The following is an 18,421-nucleotide window of genomic DNA, read 5'->3' as shown; positions in this document are numbered from 1 at the left end:
TTTTTTCCCAAAAATTAATCACCCCTAGAAAAAATATACAGTGTGTTCTGTCAGACTGTCAGACTGAGGCCTGTTTAAAAATCATAGTTTGTCAGGCATACGTAGCATAGTTGTGTGAGCTAGCCTTGTGCCACTTTTTTTTTTTTTGGTGTTTTAAATTCACCAAAAGAGGCCTCATATATCTGCGTGCTCCAAGTTTTTGCATTTTAGGCCGTTTTGACACTGTTTTTGCTGTATGTTACTCTAATTATATACAGCACTATTTAGCCTAACAAAATATTAAAAGGCCACATATTTGCCAGTGTGATATTTTCGTGACAGCCCTCATATATTTGTATGCTCCAAGTTTGGTCATTGTAGGCCGGAGTACCACTTTTTTTGCTGTGTTATACAGCACTATTTAGCATAAAAAAATATAAAAAGGCCAGTGTGGTATTTCCGTGAGAAGCCTGATATATCTGCGTGCTCCAAGTTTGGGCATTGTAGGTTGTTTTGCCACTGTTTTTGCTGTCTGTTACTCTAATTGTATCACCAAAAAAAGGTGATATAAGAACTTAAGGTACCTTCACACATAACGATTTTGTTAACGATATCGTTGCTTTTTGTGACGTAGCAACGATATCGTTAACTAAATCGTTATACGTGACAGCGACCAATGATCAGGCCCCTGCTGGGAGATCGTTGGTCGCTGGGAAATGATCTGGACTTTATTTTGGTCGCTGATCTCCCGCTGTCATCGCTGGACCGGCCGATCCAGCGATGTGTTCACTGGTAACCAGGGTAAATATCGGGTTACTAAGCGCAGGGCCGCGCTTAGTAACCCGATGTTTACCCTGGTTACCATTGTAAAAGTTAAAAAAACAAACAGTACATACTCACATTCCGATGTCTGTCATGTCCCCCGGTGTCAGCTTCCCGCACTGACTGTCAGCGCCGGCCGGCCATAAAGCAGAGCACAGCGGTGACGTCACCGTAGTGATCTGCTTTACGGCCGGCCGGCGCTGACACAGTGCAGGGAAGCTGACGCCGTGGGACGTGACAGACACCAGAATGTAAGTATGTAGTGTTTTTTTTTTAACTTTTACAATGGTAACCAGGGTAAACATCGGGTTACTAAGCGCGGCCCTGTGCTTAGTAACCCGATGTTTACCCTGGTTACCCGGGGACCTCGGCATCGTTGGTCGCTGGAGAGCTGTCTGTGTGACAGCTCTCCAGCGACCACACAGCGACACTGTAGCGATCGGCATCGTTGTCTATATCACTGCAGCGTCGCTAAATGTGACTGTACCTTTAGTGTTAGAAAAGCGTTAAGTTGGGACTATTGTGGAATGCTTTCTCTGGTTATTTGTCAGCCTTTGCTATTTTAGTCATGGAATAAAGAATTACTACTTTTATATTCACGTCCTGGAGCTGGGAATCCATGTCTTTTTTTTTTTTTTGGTGATTCATTCACGTTATAGCGGAGATGTCTCTTTCCCTGTTTGGACGCTACTACCACAGTCTTTGGACATTTACGGATGAGCTGAATATCTTTTGTTTTTTCCTACTCTAATTATATACATCACTATTTTTTATTTTTTTAGAAAAACAGGCCACATATTTGCCAGTGTAGTATTTTCGTGTCAGCCCTCAAATATCTGCGTGCTCCAAGTTTGGTCATTGTAGGCTGTTTTGCCACTGTTTTTACTGTCTGTTACTCTATCTATATTCAGCACTATTTGGCATTTCTAAGAAAAACAGGCCACATATTTGTCAGTGTGGTATTTCCGTGACAGCCCTCATATATCTGCGTGCTCCAAGTTTGGTCATTGTAGGCCAGAGTACCACTTTTCTTGCTGTCTGTTACTCTAATTATATACAGCATTATTTAGCATAAAAAAATAAAAGGCCACATATTTGCCAGTGTGGTATTTCTGTGACAGCCCTCATATGTCTGCGTGCTCCAAGTTTGGTCATTGTAGGCCGGAGGACCACTTTTTTGCTGTCTGTTACTGAAATTATATACAGCACTATTTAGCATAAAAAAGTATAAAAAGGGCACCTTTTTGCCAGTATGGTATTTCCGTGAGAGCCCTCATATATCTGCGTGCTCCAAGTTTGGGCATTGTAGGCCATTTTGCCACTTTCTTTGCTGTCTGTTACTCTAATTATATACAGCACTATTTGTTTTTGTTTTTTTTTAAAAAGGCCACATATTTGCCAGTGTGGTATTTCTGTGACAGCCCTCATAATATCTGCGTGCTCCAGGTTTGGGCATTGTAGGCCGGTGTACCCCTTTTTTTGCTGTCTGTTACTCTACTTATATACAGCACTATTTTGCATAAATTAACTTCACAAAAAAGCCCCCAAAAATTGAATACAGTCTGTTATGTCAGGCTGAGGCCTACCTGGTGTTTGAATTTGAAAAATCGTAGATTTGCAGGCATACTGATCAGATATTATTTTGCTACTAATAAATATATTTGTGTTGAGCATTTGAAATAGTGCAGTAGTCCATTTAAAATGGGCAAGGCAAGGGGCAAGGGATGGGGAAGTGGATGTGACGATGATGGTGCATGCAGAGGACGAGGCCGTGGCCAAGGTAAAAGTGGGCAACAACAAAGACCCACATCTTCTCGCTAGACCTTCCTGTCCTGGTTTCTAGGGGACCGCAGCACACCACTATTGAAGCCAGAGCAGTGTGAAATGGTTGTTGGTTGGATAGTGGATAATCCTTCCAGTCACTTAGCCACCACCAAAACCACCATGTCTTCCACACGGTTAAGTCTGAGTAGCCATGAGTGTGGTCTGGATATTCCTCACCCTGATCCTCCTTCCTCCCACCATGCCGAGTGCCCTGAGACAACTGATCCCACACTTGAACACTCTGAAGAGTTGTTCAGTTTTTCATTTCAAGATTCAGAACTATCAACTTGAAGTGGGGACAGATGAGATCTCATGTAGAGATGCCCAAAGCTTTGACTAGCCCCAGTTACGTGAAGGTGATGTTGGAAAAGTGTCAGAAGAGGTGGACGATGATGAGACACAATTGCCACAAAGTCAGGAGGAGGATCAGGGTGCGGATGTGGATGACGAGGTGGTGGATGACTATGTGACTGATCCAACGTAGCAGGAGGACATGCAGAGCGAGGGCAGCAGCACACATACATGAGGAAGGAGGCATATCACCCCAACAGGCAGGAAGAAGAAGTGTGGTGGCCACAGACAGATGGCGTGCATCCATTCCCAGTAACACCAACTTGAGGGAAGTTGCCATTCCAACTATTAGATCTTCCAGAGTCTGGTTATTTTTTTAAAGACTCTGCCGATAACCGCAAACAGGCCATTTGCAACACCTGCCATGCCCGCATCAGAAGGGGTAGCAAAACAACCAGCCTGACCACCACCAGGATAATCAGGCACATGGCAGCAAAGCACCTGACTTTGTGGGCTCCAGGACCACTGCCTGCAGGTCACCCAACTGCTTCTTCCACTGTTTTTTGTAGAAGTCAATCCCCAGTACACGTGCATGTGAAGATGGCTCTAGTCCTGCACCTGTTGTGGTCCACAGTCAAGCAGCACCATCATCAAACCTGTCCACGTCCTTGTCCCAGCATAGCTTTCAGTTGTCTATAACCCAGTCTTTAGAACGCAAGCGGAAATACCCAGCCAACACCCCACAGGTCACAGTCCTAAATTCTAATATTTCTCTTCTGCTTGAGCTAGAAATGCTGCCTTTCAGGCTCATTGAGACAAAAGCTTTCTGCAACCTGAAGGCGATGGCCTTCCCAAGGTACTCGGTCCCCTGTCGCCAATATTTCTCCCGGTGTGCCATACCGGCATTACACCAGCATGTGTCCCACAATATTACCCGTGCCCTCAACAAAGCTGTTATAGTAAAAGTCCACCTAACCATGGACACATGGACAAGTGCTTGTGGGCAGGGACGGTACATCTCACTGACGGCACACTGGGTTAACATAGTGGAAGCCGGGACCCAGTCCGACCTTGGGATGGAACACATCCTCCCCACGCAAAGGATTGCTGGCCCTACATCAATCAGGGTTGCCCCCACAGTCTACAGCTCCTTTACCACCTCCTCTTCATCCTCCATCTCTGAAATCAACACATCAGTCAGAAGCTGGAAGCACTGCAGCACTGCCTCAGCCAAGCAGCAACAGGCTGTGGTGAAGCTAATCTGCATAGGTGACAAACTGCACAATGCAGAAGAGTTGTGGACAGCGCTGAAAGAGCAGTCAGATGTTTGGATGACACCACTGAACCTATAGCCAGGCATGGTCATGTGTGACAATGGCCGTGACCTGGTGGCGGCTCTGAGGCAAGGTGAGCTCACACACGTACCTTGCTTGGCCCATGTGCTTAACCTCATGTTTCAATGTTTTCTGAAAAGCTACCCAGAGCTGCCGGATCTGCTAGTGAAAGTACGCTGTCTGTCTGCCCATTTTAGAAAGTCAGCTACAGCTTCAGCTACTCTTGCTGTGCTTCAGCAGCGTTTACAGCTTCCAACTCACCAGCTGGTGTGTGATATCCTCACGCACTGGAACTCTACACTGCATATGTTGGAAAGGATTTGTGAGCAGAAGAGGGCAGTTGTTGACTACCAACATGGCTGTCGATATTCAGTTCAGACTCCACACATAAGACCTCAGGAGTGGACATGGATGTCCGACATATGTAACATCCTTCAAAACTTTGAGGACCGCACCAAGATGGTGAACGGCGATGACGCCATAATTAGGGTCACCATCCCTCTTCTCAGCATTCTGAAACCTCTCCGCTCACAATTAAAGAGGATGCATTGCAGGCAGAGCACGAGGACATGGAGCAAGGAACCATACAAGGTACAGGGGGTTTACACTCAACCCAGCTTCATGTCTTCTCAATGTGGATTGGTAGTCAATGAGGAGGAGGAAGAACAGGAGCTACTTTCATGCGCTATAGATGGTACTACAAACACAGCTGTCATACTGTCTGTTCAGTGGGGATGGCCTGAGGACAGGGTGAAGGAGGATGAGGATGAAGAGAAGGAGGACAGCATGGTCAGTCGTCCTGTTGGTGAGGACACGGAAGTCTGTTGGTGACGACACATTGGGGAATTGGGCATGACATTACACTGGGCCTACTTCTTCATTCTGTCTCCTTTAGCTGCCACTAGATCACCAGGGTGAGTGTGCTCTGTACGGTGCATTTTGGGCAAGGGGGCTGTGATGGCACTATTTTAATTTGTTAAAAAAGGACCCCACATTGGGGAATTGGGCATGACATTACATTGGGTCTATTTCTTAATTCTGTCTCCTGGAATGTGTCCTTTAACTGCCACTAGATCTCCAGGGTGAACGTGCTCTGCACGGTGCATTTTGGGCAAGGGGACTGTGATGGACTATTTTACTTTGTAAAAAAGGAACCCACATTGGGGAATTGGGCATGAATTGTGAATTGGGCACACACCACATGGCTAGATAGGATAATTAAATGTTACAATGACATTTCCCAGTGAACGCATTTGTAGTGGTTGAAAACAATGTTACAGTTGAAAAACGCTTCAAAAATGCTGCGTCTGAACTAAGCCTAAGTGGGGGATGAAATTTTCGTTCTGGGGTTATTAATTTGGCCTTACTGGCAATTCAGTAACCTGCAAAAGATATACCTTAACATATTTCCCAGCAAAATCCGTTTTGGTTTTGTTTTAGTGTGTTTTTGGTGGCTCCGGAAAAAATGGCATGAATCTTGGAAAAAATAGTTTAAAGCTGTGAACTAGGAGTCAGGAATGCTTTCAGGGGCGATCCCCATGATGTTCCTGTGTCATTTGAGCAGTGTTTCTATCATTTTCAGACATTTTTAGACCTTAAAAGGACCCACGGGGGAATCGCGGTTAAAATACTCGGGTCTCCCATAGACGTATATTGGGCTTGTTGTTCTGGCCGAGTACCTGAGTATTCCAATCTGCTCGAGCTGAGCAACGAGCACCCGAGCATTTTAGGGCTCGCTCATCACTAGTGTTGAGCATTCCGATACCGCAACTATCGGGTATCGGCCGATATTTGCGGTATCGGAATTCCGATACCGAGTTCCGATATTTTTGCGATATCGGGAATCGGTATCGGGATGAAGATTGATGTGTAAAATAAAGAATTAAAATAAAAAATATTGATATACTCACCCTCGGGCGTGCCCTGGTTGTAACCGCTGCAACCGCCATGCTTCCCTTCCTAAGAATGAGCGCGTGAAGGACCTGCGATGATGTTGCAGTTGTGATTGGTCGCGTGAGCGGTCACATGAGCGGTCACGCGACCAATCACAAGCCGCGACGTCACCGAAGGTCCTTCACGCGCTCATTCTTAGGAAGGGAATCATGGCGGTTGCAGCAGTTACAACCAGGGCGCGTCCGAGGGTGAGTATATCAATATTTTTTATTTTTATTCTTTATTTTACACATGAATATGGATCCCAGGGCCTGAAGGAGAGTTTCCTCTCCTTCAGACCCTGGGATCCATTACAGGATACATTCCGATATTTGTGTCCCATTGACTTGTATTGGTATCGGATATCGGTATCGGCGATATCTGATATTTTTCAGATATCGGCCGATACAATCCGATACCGATACTTTCAAATATCGGAAGGTATCGCTCAACACTACTCATCACTAATGAATATCTGATTAAAATTAGAAAAGAATCGTCCGCGTTTTCTGAATGAAACTCGGACGATTTTTCATATGCTCATTTGCAGGCGCTCTGAAAGATAAAATATTCCAGTATGTTTGGCACACAATGTAATATCTGGTTGGCTTGAAGGAGCTCTTTGCTCTCATTTGAGGGACCATTTACACTGTGCGATTCTGTGCAATCTTGCCTTGCGCAGGCGTGTACTATGGAGGACAGAGAATGAACTTCAATCCAATATTGCAGCCAGCATGCAGCCGGCGGGTAGGGAAAGGGTGAATCAAACACCCGAAAACCCCGCCTCTATGGCTGAAGATTGTTCCCTCCAAATTCAGGTGACAGAGTCCCTTTACTGAAATGATATTAATAAAAATTATTTTAATGATTGAAAAAAGACAATACATACCATTTAGCAGTTCTTTATTTAGATTTGCTCTCTCGACTGACAGGATACACTGTAAAGGAAATAATAATGAGGAAATCCGTCAAAACTGTGGATCTTATTAAAACTATGATGTTGTGAAACTGCTTACATTACAAATTTGTAGCCTAAAACTCATGATTACATTAAAATGCATTTATATAGTTAACAAAAATTATATTCAAACAATATTTTTGCTTTCATTACTATGTTATACTGATTTTGATTCACTACATATTTTACAGCTGAAGTTCCACATATTTCCTTTCTGGTGTAAATTGGTTGTCTAATACACACGTGGTAAAAATTGTTGGTACCCTTGTTTAATGACAGAAAAACCCACAATGGTCACAGAAATAACTTGACTCTGACTAAAGTAATAATAAATAAAAGATTTATGAAAATGAAAAAATGAAAGTCAGACATTGCTTTTCATTCATGCTTCCACAGAATTTAAAAAAAATAAATAAAATTCATGAAATAGGCCTGGACAGAAATGATGGTAACCCCGAAAATAAAATGACAAAAGGGACATGTTAAATCACGGTGTGTCCACTAATTAGCATCACAGGTGTCTACAATCTTGGAATCAGTGAGTGGGCCTGTTTATAGGGCTACAGATACTCATTGTGCTGTTTGGTGACATGGTGTGTATCTACCTCAACAGAGACCATAGGAAGCGAAGGAAAGAGTTGTCTCAGGAGATTAGAAAGGAAATTATTGACAAACATGTTAAAGGTAATATTTATAAGACCATCTCCAAGCAGCTTGATGTTATTGTGACTACAGATGCACATATTATTCAGAAATTTAGGATCCATGTGACTGTAGCCAAACTCCCTGGACGTAGCGGCAAGAGGAAAATTGATAACAAATCAAAAAGACAGAAAATACAAATGGTAATAAAAGAGCCCAGAAAAACTTCTAAACAGATTAAAGGTGAACTTCAAGCTCAAGGAACATCAGTGTCAGAGGGCACCATCCGTCGTTGTATGAGCCAAAGTGGACTTCATGGGAGACGACCAAGAAGGACACCATTGTTGAAAGAAAAATCAGAAAAAAAGGCAGACTACTACATGTTGACAAGCCACAAAGCTTCTGGGAGAATGTCCTATAGACAGATGAGACAAAAATTAAACATTTTGGCAAGGCACATCAGCTCTATGTTCACAGATGGAAAAATGAAGCATATCAAGAAAATGATGGAGGAGGCTCTTATGTTTTGTGGCTGCTTTACTGCATCTGACACAGGGTGTCTAGAATCTGTGTAAGGTACAATGAAATCTCAAGACTATCAAGGGATTCTAGAGAGAATTGTGCTGCCCAGTGTCAGAAAGCTTGGTCCAGTCAAAGGTCATGGGTCTTATAACAGGATAATTACCCAAAACACACAGCTAAAAACATCCAAGAATGGCTAAGAGGAAAACATTGGACTATTCTGAAGTGCCCTTCTATGAGCCCTGACCTAAATCCTATTGAGCATCTTTGGAATGAGCTGAAACATGCCGTCTGGAAAAGGCAGCCTTCAAACACGAGACAACTGGAGCAGTTTGCTCTTGATGAGTGGGACAAAATACCTGTCGAGAGGTGCAAAAGTCTCATTGACAGTTACAGGAATCGCTTGATTGCAGTGATTGTCTCAAAAGGTTGTGCAACAAAATATGTTAAAGGGAACCTGTCACCTTAATTTGGCGGGACTGGTTTTGGGTCATATGGGCGGAGTTTTCCCAGGACTCCAGCGCTGCAAGGCTGCTTCCACAGAATTTAAAAAAAATAAAACTCATGAAATAGGCCTGGACAGAAATGATGGTACCCTTAAAGGGACTCTGTCACCTGAATTTGGCGGGACTGGTTTTGGCTCATATGGGCGGAGTTTTTGGGTGTTTGATTCACCCTTTCCTTACCCGCTGGCTGCATGCTGGCTGCAATATTGGATTGAAGTTCATTCTCTGTCCTCCATAGTACACGCCTGCACAAGGCAAGATTGCTTTGCGCAGGCGTGTACTATGGAGGACAGAGAATGAACTTCAATCCAATATTGCAGCCAGCATGCAGCCAGCGGGTAAGGAAAGGGTGAATCAAACACCCGAAAACTCCGCCCATATGAGCCAAAACCAGTCCCGCCAAATTCAGGTGACAGAGTCCCTTTAAGGGTACCATCATTTCTGTCCAGGCCTATTTCATGAGTTTTATTTTTTTTTTATTCTGTGGAAGCATGGTTGAAAAGCAATGTCTGAGTTTCATTTCAGTGGATAGCACTGCAGCCTTGCAGCGCTGGAGTCCTGGGTTCTAATCCCACCTTGGACACCATCTGCAAGGAGTTTGTATGTTCTCCCCGTGTTTGCGTGGGTTTCCTCCGGGCACTCCGGTTTCCTCCCACATTCCAAAGACATACTGATAGGGAATTTAGATTGTGAGCCCTATCGGGAACAGTGGTGACAATGTGTGCAAACTGTAAAGCGCTGCGGAATATGTTAGCGCTATATATAAAAATTAAGATTATTATTATTATTTGTTCATTGTCATAGATTTATTATTTATTATTATGTTTGTCAGATTCAAGTTATTTCTGTGACCATTGTGGGTTTTTCTGTCATTAAACGAGGGGTACCAACAATTTTGACCACGTATGTACTTCAATAAGTGGTCCAAAACTAGTTTTGATTTTAATCCTAAATGACTATATATTGTAGCAAGCTAATCCTTTTTGTAATGTAAATCAATGAGTTTGACCAGTACCATAACTATTTTTTTCATAAGTCTTGCTACTAAGTGCCTCACTTTACATCCATTATGTTAATTTAGCAATATTACAGTACCTTTTATAATGTTCTAGCAGCACGTTTTCGTGGCTGGTTGCAGCTCTGATGTGGTTAATCGACAACTTCCTTTGTCCTGGCTTCCTGTGTTCTATTACTACAAGTTCCATCTACTACAGAGGCCTGTAAGCCAGCACCTCCTACACACACTCAAAAACCCACCCAAACCCCTCACTGCTATCCTTCCTCCAGCTTTAAGCTGCTACATCTAAGGCTACGTTCACATTTGCGTTGTTGGGCACAGCGTCGTCGACGCATACCGACGCATGCGTCATGCGCCCCTATCTTTAACATGGGGGCGCATGGACATGCACCGGTATGCGTTGTATTGCGGTTTACGACACATGCGTCAGTTTGACGCACCAGACAGGGCGCGGAGAACGCTACTTGTAGCGTTTTCCCTGCACCAAATTTCAGGAATATTGCTAGTTTATGTCAACGCATGCGTCAAAAACCGCAGCGTTGTGTATTGCGTTGTTGGTTGCGTCGACGACGCTGCGCCCAACAACGCAAATGTGAACGTTATCTTATTGAGATGCAGAACATGCACGGACTACTGATGAGACAGAGATGGCATCAGTGTCACAAGCACCAGCATTGCACAACCATAGGAATTAAGCTTTTATCTTTTCCTCTTTCTGCTATATTTCATAGCATATTTATTTTAGTATACATATATAATATAGAGAGACCTCACTCTACATATGTCTCTAGATTATATATATATATGCAGGGCCGCCATCAGGGCATTACTACCCTGACTGGCGTATGGGGCCCGGTAGGCAGTGGGGGCCCGCAACGGGCCCCGTCTCATCTGCTCACCGGGCCCCTACTGGCAGGCTAAATCGGGCCCTTAGTGGCGCTGCTGCAACACTATTGACGTGCGGGTGCGGGCCCGCACGTCAATAGTTAACAGCTGCCAGCCAATCGGAGGCTGGCAGCTGACATTAGCCGCAGCGCGCACGTTGACAGTGTCTGACGTCAGTGTCAGTTGCCGGCAAGTGCGCGCTTCAGCTGAGTGGAGGGAGCTTTACCTTCGCCGCAGGAGCGTGGGCAGATATGAAGAACTTTTTTATTTGTATTATTGAGAGCGGCGATCCGGGGGGGCCAGGGCAGAATGCTTGAGACACGGGGCGGGGGGCAGAATGCTGGACACACTGGGGGCATAATGCTGGAGCACTTTGGGCAGAATGCTGGAGCACTGGGGGCAGAATGCTGGAGACACTTGGGCAGAATGCTGGACACATGGGGGCAGAATGCTGGACACACTGGGGGCAGAATGCTGGACACACTGGGGGCAGAATGCTGGACACACTGGGGGCAGAATGCTGGACACACTGGAGGCAGAATGCTGGAGACACTGGGGGCAGAATGCTGGACACACTGGGGCAGAATGCTGGACACACTGGGGGCAGAATGCTGGACACACTGGGGGCAGAATGTTGGAGACACTGGGGGCAGAATGCTGGAGACACTGGGGGCAGATTGCTGGACACACTGGGGGCAGAACGCTGGAGCACTGGGGGCAGAATGCTGGAGACACTGGGGGCAGAATGCTGGAGCACTGGGGGCAGAATGCTGAACATAATGGGGCTGAATGCTGGAGCACTGGGGCAGAATGCTGGACACACTGGGGGCAGAATGCTGGAGACACTGGGGGCAGAATGCTGGAGACACTGGGGCAGAATGCTGGAGCACTGGGGGCAGAATGCTGGACACACTGGGGCAGAATGCTGGAGCACTGGGAGCAGAATGCTGGACACACTGGGGCAGAATGCTGGAGCACTGGGGGCAGAATGCTGGAGACACTGGGGGCAGAATGCTGGAGCACTGGAGCCAGAATGCTGGACACACTGGAGCAGAATGCTGGAGCACTGGGGGCAGAATGCTGGACACACTGGGGCAGAATGCTGGAGACACTGGGGGCAGATTGCTGGACACACTGGGGGCAGAATGCTGGAGCACTGGGGGCAGAATGCTGGAGACACTGGGGGCAGAATGCTGGAGCACTGGGGGCAGAATGCTGGACACACTGGGGCAGAATGCTGGAGCACTGGGGACAGAATGCTGGACACACTGGGGCAGAATGCTGGAGCACTGGGGGCAGAATGCTGGACACACTGGGGCAGAATGCTGGAGCTCTGGGGGCAGAATGCTGGACACATAGCCCAGTGAGGGACCATGGATATTGCCCCCCTGGCACAAAACATCTGCCCCCAGCCACCCCAGAAAAGCCACATCTGGAAGATGCGCCTATTCTGGCACTTAGCCTCTCTCTTCGCACTCCCCTATAGCAGTGGGATATGGGTAATAAAGGGTTAATGTCACCTTGCTATTGTAAGGTGACATGTAGCCAGGTTAATAATGGAGAGGCGTCAATTATGACACCTATCCATTATTAATCCAATAGTACGAAATGGTTAATAAAACACACACACATTATTAAAAAGTATTTTAATGAAATAAAGACACATGGTGTTTTAATATTTTTTTATACTCTTAATCCACCTGAAGACCCTTGTCACCTGAAACAAAGTTAAACAAAACAAACAACAATATTCCATACCTTCCGTCGTTACAGTCTTGTCCCACGCAGTAAATCCATCTGAAGGGGTTAAATCATTTTACACCCAGGAGCTCTGCTAATGCAGCTGTGCTCCTGACTGTAAAACTTGTTGAATAAATGGAATGCAGGGGAATGTACTGTAGTTACCTCGAGTTGCGGTGATACGTCCTCTGCTGGATGAATTCATATGAACTCGAGCCTGGGAACTTTTCAGAATATTTTCCCACGCTCGAGTTCAAATGAGTTCATCCAACAGAGGGCGCATCACCGCGACTCGTGGTAACTACAGTACATTCCCCTACTTTCCATTCATTCACCAAGTTTTACAGTCAGGAGCACAGCTGCATTAGCAGAGCTCCTGGGTGTAAAATGATTTAACCCATTCAGATGGATTTACAGCGTGGGACAAGACTGACCGACAGAAGGTATGGAATATTGTTGTTTGTTTTGTTTAACTTTGTTTCAGGTGACAAGGGGCTTCAGGTGGATTAAGAGTATAATAAAATACTAAAACAACCTGTGTCTTTATTTCATTAAAATACTTTGTAATAATGTGTGTGCGTTTTATTAACCATTTCGTACTATTGGATTAATAATGGATAGGTGTCATAATTAGGATAGGTGGATAGGTGTCATAATAATAGCAAGGTGACATTAACCCTTCATTACCCCATATCCCACCCCTACACGGGAGTGGGAAGAGAGAGGCTAAGTGCCAGAATAGGCAGATGTTTTTAGCCAGGGGAAGGGGGGCAATAACCATGGACCCTCTCCAGGCTATTAATATCTGCCCTCAGTCACTGGCTTTCCCACTCTGGCAGAGAAAATTGCGCGGGAGCCCATGCCAATTTTTTCCACGATTTAACCCTTTAATTTAATAGCTAGAGACCCCAAATTTTACAACAAGACACTTCTTACATTACTAAAGAGGAATATGTAATAAAAGAAGGGATATGAGATGGTTTACTGTATGTAAAGGGCCCTAACACCTACCCACGCCCAAACCTACACACCATACACACATGGACCTAGGTCACACTAAGGCTGGAGTCACACTAGCGAGTATTACGGACGTATGAGCGCATAAAATACGTCCGTAAAACTCGCCTAACAAACGTCCCAATTATTCTCTATGCCCCTGCTCCTATCTGCCGTATTTTACTGATCAGTATTATACGGCTTTCTATGGCCGTAGAAAATCGCAGCATGCTGCGTTTGTCACCGTATTGCGCAAAAAAAACGCCAATGAAAGTCTATGGAAGCCCCAAAAATACGGATTACACACGGACTAGCAGTGTGACTTGCGAGAAATGCGCAGCGGTGTTAGAGAGAAAAGCCGGTAATGCAGTGCGGTGTACAGTAAAATCACACTGACAGCTTACAATAGAATAGATAGAATAAATGTGTACACATAGAATAGGTATATATATATGTCAGTAGACACATATATGTATATATATTATTATTTCATCCAGCGCTAGATAGCTTTAAAGCCGGTAATTCAATTGCCGGCTTTTGCTATCTCCTTCCTAAACCCGACATGATATGAGACATGTTTTACATACAGTAAACCATCTCATATCACCATTTTTTTTGCATATTCCTCACTACTAATGTTAGTAGTGTGTATATGCAAAATTTGGCCGTTCTAGCTATTAAATTAAAGGGATAAATGGCGGAAAAAATTGGCGTGGGCTCCCTCGCAATTTTCTCCGCCAGAGTGGTAAAGCCAGTGACTGAGGGCAGATATTAATAGCCTGGAGAGGGTCCATAGTTATTGCCCCCCCCCGGGCTAAAAACATCTGCCCCCAGCCACCCCAGAAAAGGCACATCTGGAGGATGCACCTATTCTGGCACTTGGCCACTCTCTTCCCATTCCCGTGTAGCAGTGGGATATGGGGTAATGAAGGGTTAATGTCACCTTGCTATTGTGAGGTGACATTAAGCCAGATTAATAATGGAGAGGCGTCAATTATGACACCTATCCATTATTTATCCAATACTAGTAAAGGGTTAAAAAAGACACACGCACATTAATAAAAATTATTTTAATGAAATAAAAGCAAAGGTTGTTGTAATAATTTATTCTTCGCTCAATCCTTCTGAAGACCCTCGCTCTGTAACAAAGTAAAAATAATAAACCAACAATATACATACCTTCCGAAGATCTGTAAGGTCCCACGATGTAAATCCATCTGAAGGGGTTAAAAAAATTTGCAGCCAGGAGCTCTGCTAATGCAGCTGCTCCTTGCTGCAAAACCCCGGAGAATGAAGGTATTTACCTTCATTTGCGGTGAGGTGCCCTCTGCTGGTTGTCCTTATATGAACTCGAGCCTGGGAGCTTTCTAGGAAAGTTCCCACGCTCCAGGAACAGCCAGCAGAGGGCGCCTCACCGCAAATGAAGGTAAATATAGGTCATTGACCTATCTGACTTAGACTTATCTGAATACATGTGACGTAATGAGTCCCATATCACTATCCCTACGCGTTTCGCCCCTTCCCAGTCTAGGGGCTCCTCAGGGGATCATTTGGGATCTAGGAGCAATGGCTTGATAAGTCTATTTTTGATCATAGCAGACTGTGTATAGTACTTTTTCTACAGCAATATTATAGGTACTTAAATGTGTAGCACTAGAACCATGAGAGACTAATGATATGGCTTGATCCTTATGGGCTTCTATATATGTTGGTTATATTTTTTACAGATATGAGACACACTGTATTATCTATCTGATAGATGTTGATGGAAATTTATTTATGTGCAATATAATGGTCACGAATAACCAAAAATATTCTCTATCTATCTGAAGCCCTCTATTTACTCATGTCTGCTTTGATTATGTCTAGGTCATAGCAAATGTACTATATATGCTAATGAAGGTAGTGGTATGTTGCTATATACACAAGAGGTCTCTGTATTATGATGATCTCTAATCATTGAGCATAGGAGACTTGTGCTCCTCTGTACCCTTTGGTCATTGATAACTTTGAATTTCCCCTGTTTATTTTGAATCTGTATTCTCTGCCATGGTTATCACTAGGCCATAGCTAACTGATCTTGTATCTTAGTGAAGACAGTAGGTTAAAACTATAGGCAGATCCCCTTTATATTTTGCATTTTGCTGATTGGAGAGGCAATCATTTATTCCTGATAAAGTGTATTGAGTGTAGATCAGCTTGGTCTCTAGATATACAAGTGGAGTTCATAGGGTACATACTAATATGCTATATTTTTGTAGGTGTATTAGCTGGTGCAGTATTATCCTGCTGCCTTGTTTGTAGTTATTCACATTCTTAGTGTGACCTAGGTCCATGTGTGTATGGTGTGTAGGTTTGGGCGTGGGTAGGTGTTAGGGCCCTTTAGGGCAAGAAGGGACAGCCTACGTTGAGCGGGGGCGCCACATCGAATTTTAGGGTGCCAACCTCCGCTGTTAGGAAGGTGTTAGCTTTATTAGGGTAACCAATAGGGACTTTCTTGGGAATATTCTTATTAAAAAAGTTCCTGTGATATTTTGGCTGCTCTTTCTACCCCGCTCGGACCTAAGCTTTTTTGGTTTTTGATGTTGGTAGTTATTATGTATTTAATCATCTATTAAGATTTTAAGATTATTCATTAAAGGTAATTTTTAGGGTTTAGTGTTTTTTTTGGTTGTCAGATAGATGTCAATTATAAAGTAAATACATGCTCTTACAATGATGATTAATGCAAACGATTATAATTATGTATACTCTTTATATACCTGGCACTTTCACATGTTCACTGCTTGAGAAAGGTTCCTGTTGGGACCGAAACGTCGCTTTCTGGGCTGAATAAATAGCTGTTTTTCACTACAAACAGTGTGCTGCCTCCAATTTTTCTTTTATATATATATATAAATATATATATATATTGATATACAGTGCCTGGCGAAAGTATTTGCCCCCTGGAACTTTTCAACCTTGTCCCACATATCATGCTTCAAACATAAAGACACCAAATGTAAATTTTTGATGAAGAATCAACAACAACTGAAACACAATTGTGAAGTTGAATGAAATTCATTGGTTATTTAAAATTTTTGTGGAAATCAAAAAAACTGAAAGGTGGGGTGTGCAATATTATTCGGCCCCTTTACTTTCAGTGCAGCAAACTCACTCCAGAAGTTCATTGTGGATCTCTGAATGATCCAATGTAGGGTTGAGCGACCTTGACCTTTTTAGAGTGGAGCCGTGTTTCGCGAAACCCGACTATCTTAAAAGTCGAGTCGAGTGGAATCGGCCGATTATCGCGAAAAGTCGGGTATCGACCGAAACACGAAACCCAATGCAAGTCAATGGGGGAGCATAGTCGGCAGTGAGTGGAGGTCAGGAAAACACCTACACTGCCCATTTTAATGGCAAAAACATCCATTCTTGTTACAGAAGCTTGTCAATCGTAATTTAGCTTATAATAATTGGAAGGCACTTGAAATTGGGGGTAATTTGGCTAAAGTTGTGGGGGGTAGGGCTGGTTCAAGTAATTAGTGGGCCCAGTAAATCTGGACCACGTCACGGCAGTGGAGCAGGGAGAGGTAAGTATTTCAACTTTGCAAGTGCTGTGATCCTGAGCAAGCAGGGGGGGCCCACTCGTTGGCATTGGCACTGGCACAGGGCCCCTCAAAGTACAGCAGTGTGTTTGCACTGCGGGGGCGCCTCCCACCGGCAGCAACACTTTTGCGTACTATGAGAGGCCCTGTGCCAGTGACGTCGCCAACGAGTATTCCTCCCCCCACCTGATGAAGGAATCTGCACCTTCCTCTTTGTTCCCGTGTAAGGTGGTATGGTATGCGGGAAGGGGAACCTGACTTTCAGCAGGGTCACAATCTTGCAGTGTAGCGTGCACGGGGAATGTTGCGTTATGGGTCAATGTACCAGCAGACTTATATATTACTGGCTGGGCAATGGGCAGGATGAGGAGGAAACACAGATATAGGCCCAAAGAATAAAGTGGGCTAAATGCAGTTCAAAATTGGTAACAGGACTAACCAGGGGGCATTGTTTTGTTCAGTGGAGGACAACTGGAATGAGAGGCTGACACAGAGAGTAGGCCCAAATCTGTCTAAATGCAGTTCAAAATTGGCAAGAGTAGTAAACAGGCGGCACAGCTTTGTTCACTGTAGGAGAACAGCAAGGAGCGGCAGACACAGATAGAAGGCCCCAACCCAACTAGCAGGCCCACTGCAGTTTTAAAATTCCGATAGGCTGAAAACCAGATAATTGTAGATCATTTTTTGTAAAGAGGACAGCTGTATTGAGTGGCGCAGCCAGACACTACAAGTAGGCCTTAAACCACAAAGTTGGCTCGACGCTGGTTTTAAAAAGGTTACATGGGTACACGTTCTGCATTGTTGTGCTCAGTGGAGGACAATTGGAAGGAGGGACCGCAGAAAGACTTTGTAGGCATAAAATTACAAAATAGGCTCTATGCAGCTTCGATTATGTGGCAACCTGGAGAACACCTTGGAGCGGCAGACACCGTCTCTACGACCCAGACCCAACTTGTAGGCCTAATGTAGTGTTGTTTTCAACAACTAATAAACAAGAGCTTTAAGATTGAAGCAATGGAGAGGAAACCTGGAGAACACCTTGGAGCGGAAGACACCGTCTCTACACCCCATACCCAATTTGTAGGCCTAATGCAATGAAGTTTTCAACAACTACTAAACGAGAGTCGGAAGATTGAAGCAATGGAGAGGAAACCTGGGGAACACCTTGGAGTGGAACACACCGTCTCTACACCCCATACCCAATTTGTAGGCCTAATGCAGTGTAGTTTTCAACAACTACTAAACGAGAGTCGGAAGACCCAAGCAATAGAGAGGAAACCTGGGGAACACCTTGGAGTGTAACACACCGTCTTTCTACACCCCATACCCAATTTGTAGGCCTAATGCAGTGTAGTTTTCAACAACTACTAAACGAGAGTCGGAAG

At 44.5% G+C, this 18,421-nt stretch overlaps 1 protein-coding gene across 2 annotated transcripts in view; it reads right to left on the bottom strand.

Moving 5' to 3' along the window:
• The window catches only part of KMO (kynurenine 3-monooxygenase), an 850,240-nt gene that overhangs the window by 624,903 nt on the left and 206,916 nt on the right, over positions 1-18,421 (bottom strand). For both annotated transcript variants that reach the window (XM_069767942.1, XM_069767941.1), the window contains exon 5: positions 7,072-7,120. In XM_069767942.1, coding sequence (XP_069624043.1) covers positions 7,072-7,120 — 49 coding nt within the window. The remainder of the gene's footprint in view (positions 1-7,071; positions 7,121-18,421) is intronic.

This window comes from Ranitomeya imitator, chromosome 5, assembly GCF_032444005.1.
Source record: "Ranitomeya imitator isolate aRanImi1 chromosome 5, aRanImi1.pri, whole genome shotgun sequence".
In the NCBI taxonomy this organism is placed as follows: domain Eukaryota; kingdom Metazoa; phylum Chordata; class Amphibia; order Anura; family Dendrobatidae; genus Ranitomeya; species Ranitomeya imitator.
The sequence above is the reverse complement of the archived record's forward strand: the minus strand, read 5'-3'. Positions and strand labels throughout refer to the sequence as shown.